Raw genomic sequence first — 2,111 nt, 5'->3', positions numbered from 1 at the left:
TTAACACAATAGCTTTGCACACACATCCATGGTTAGTTGGACTTTTTTTTATGTTTGAGCAATTATGTACTCCTCTATACTGTGAGTTTATACCAATGCTAGTTACTACATATTAAAAAAAAAATGAACTATAAGATTGATCGGTAGTTGAAAGAAGAAGGAAGGAGAGAGAAGTTGTGGTTTGAATCTTTCCCTTTTAACACTTTAATAAAAATTAATAACTAATATTTATTAATAAAAAAATACGTATTAAAAAAATACTAATGACAGTTACTCTCTCCTAAGTCAGTGTTACATCTTTATTTGTCTTTGAATTAATGTAAGAATCCGTTGGTTGGTGTAACATATGCTTCAAACAATGCAGAGAGGATGGACAAGAAACAATAGTCTCCATATCAAGGATCAGACTGGATAGAGGTAGAGAATTTTTATTTTATAAAAATTGAAAAGTACACGCACAATCAAGTAATAAACCTAATTTTTATTGCGACAGTCATGAAAATGCATACCTAATTAATTAAGCAAAAAAAAAAAAAAAGTGCAGCAAAAGAAACATTCACATAACTAAGAACTTCTGATAGAACCCTAGATATAGTAGAGGTAGATATTTTCTCTAGATTGAAAACGTATATATATCTTGAGTACCTTCCCTTACCAGAAACACGATCTTGCAACCTTTCCTTGAAGAAGCCTCCATGCTATAGAAATCTTGCTTCTTTCTGCTTCCAACTTGCAACTCATCTCTCTATACAACTGCCCGCCATAAAATATATATAGGCCTAAAATCCAGACATTAATACTCATAGTTATATATATTATACTAGATATTATATATATATATATATATATATATTAACATAAATATATGTACTCTATTATGCTATGGATGATGACCAAGTCTAAGCTCTAAATCCAGATCATCCTCTTCACTGTTGTTTTCTATCTTGTCTTTATTTTCATATACACATAGTGGATTAGTGTACAAACTCAAACCCCTTTGCCTCCAATCTTGTCCAAACAGAAGATGAGGATCCCTTTGGTTCTCTACACACAAAACCTCACTACTATATTGTACATGTGAAGGTGATTTGGCACCACATGCGTGTGAGGGAAAATACAATTGATGGTAGTAACTGTAATTAACATCTACCTCCCTATGATCAGGAAGAGTAGAAGAATAGTAATTCCCTCTTGTAAGATAGCTTGGATTTGCGTAGTTATTACTCTCATCAACAACCTTGCTTGAACTCGAAGGAGGAAAATTGGGTTTGGCCTTGTTATTGGCTCTATCTTTTCTGTGTATGTTCATGTGTCCCCCCAAAGCCTGTGCAGTGGTGAAGCCTCTCTTGCAAAACACACACTCGTAGGATCTGCCAATGCCCGTCTCATCATTCTGTTCGGACGATCGATCGATTTCGTCGCTCGAGCTTTTGGAGGAATCTTCTTGGTAGCCGAATTCCATGCTGAACAACAACAAGATCGGAGAGCAAATAATTGTTAATTGGGGTGAAAATATGAGGGGTAAAGGTCTAAGATGAGGGAGGAGTATTATAGAAAGGAGAAGGTGGAGAAGGTTTGAGAAAGAGACAAATGAAGGACATAGGCATTACCTAAAGATGGTCAAGTAAATGTGGTGTAAAGTGGAAAAGTCTTAGAAGTTTGCTTAGGGATGTATTCTGTTAGCCGGCTGTGGATTCATCTCAATAGCATGATGGGAACATTATTTTATTTTTGTGGATTAATTTTTTTAATCTTGATTATGTTTTGTTATGATTTATTTGTCTCCCTTTTGGACTCTTGTGCTTTTCATCTAGCTATGCACCTCTCTAATTGCAAAACGACTTTTATTACCATTCCAGAACTTCTTTCTACGGGTACAGCTAGTCATGTCACACACATACATACATACAAAATATATATATATATATATATATATATATATATATATATATATATATGAATTTATGAATCATGAAACTTCTCCATCAAAAGTGAGGGACGTACGAATTGGATTATTAATTATTTTTTCATCTATGTAATATTGTGTATAACTGATTAATATCAAAGAAAAATATTTTTCCATCAAAATATTTGGCCACTTCCTTGTGTTG

The 2,111-nt window shown here is 33.5% G+C and overlaps 1 protein-coding gene across 1 annotated transcript; it reads right to left on the bottom strand.

The window, feature by feature from the left end:
* Window positions 1-404: 404 nt before the first annotated feature.
* LOC114381984 (transcriptional regulator SUPERMAN-like) lies at window positions 405-1,795 on the bottom strand. The gene is made up of 2 exons (XM_028341214.1): window positions 872-1,795; window positions 405-779 (listed from the first exon to the last, which is right to left on the bottom strand). The coding sequence occupies exon 1, from the start codon at window positions 1,460-1,462 to the stop codon at window positions 881-883; it is 582 nt and encodes a 193-aa protein (XP_028197015.1). The 5' UTR covers window positions 1,463-1,795; the 3' UTR covers window positions 405-779; window positions 872-880.
* Window positions 1,796-2,111: the final 316 nt, after the last annotated feature.

This window comes from Glycine soja, chromosome 13 (assembly GCF_004193775.1).
Source record: "Glycine soja cultivar W05 chromosome 13, ASM419377v2, whole genome shotgun sequence".
Taxonomy (NCBI): domain Eukaryota; kingdom Viridiplantae; phylum Streptophyta; class Magnoliopsida; order Fabales; family Fabaceae; genus Glycine; species Glycine soja.
This window is presented reverse-complemented; position numbering and strand designations above follow the sequence as displayed.

Excerpts from the sequence above, each read along its gene's own strand:
- LOC114381984 (XM_028341214.1), bottom strand. The coding sequence starts at position 1,462 with ATGGAATTCGGCTACCAAGAAGATTCCTCCAAAAGCTCGAGCGACGAA.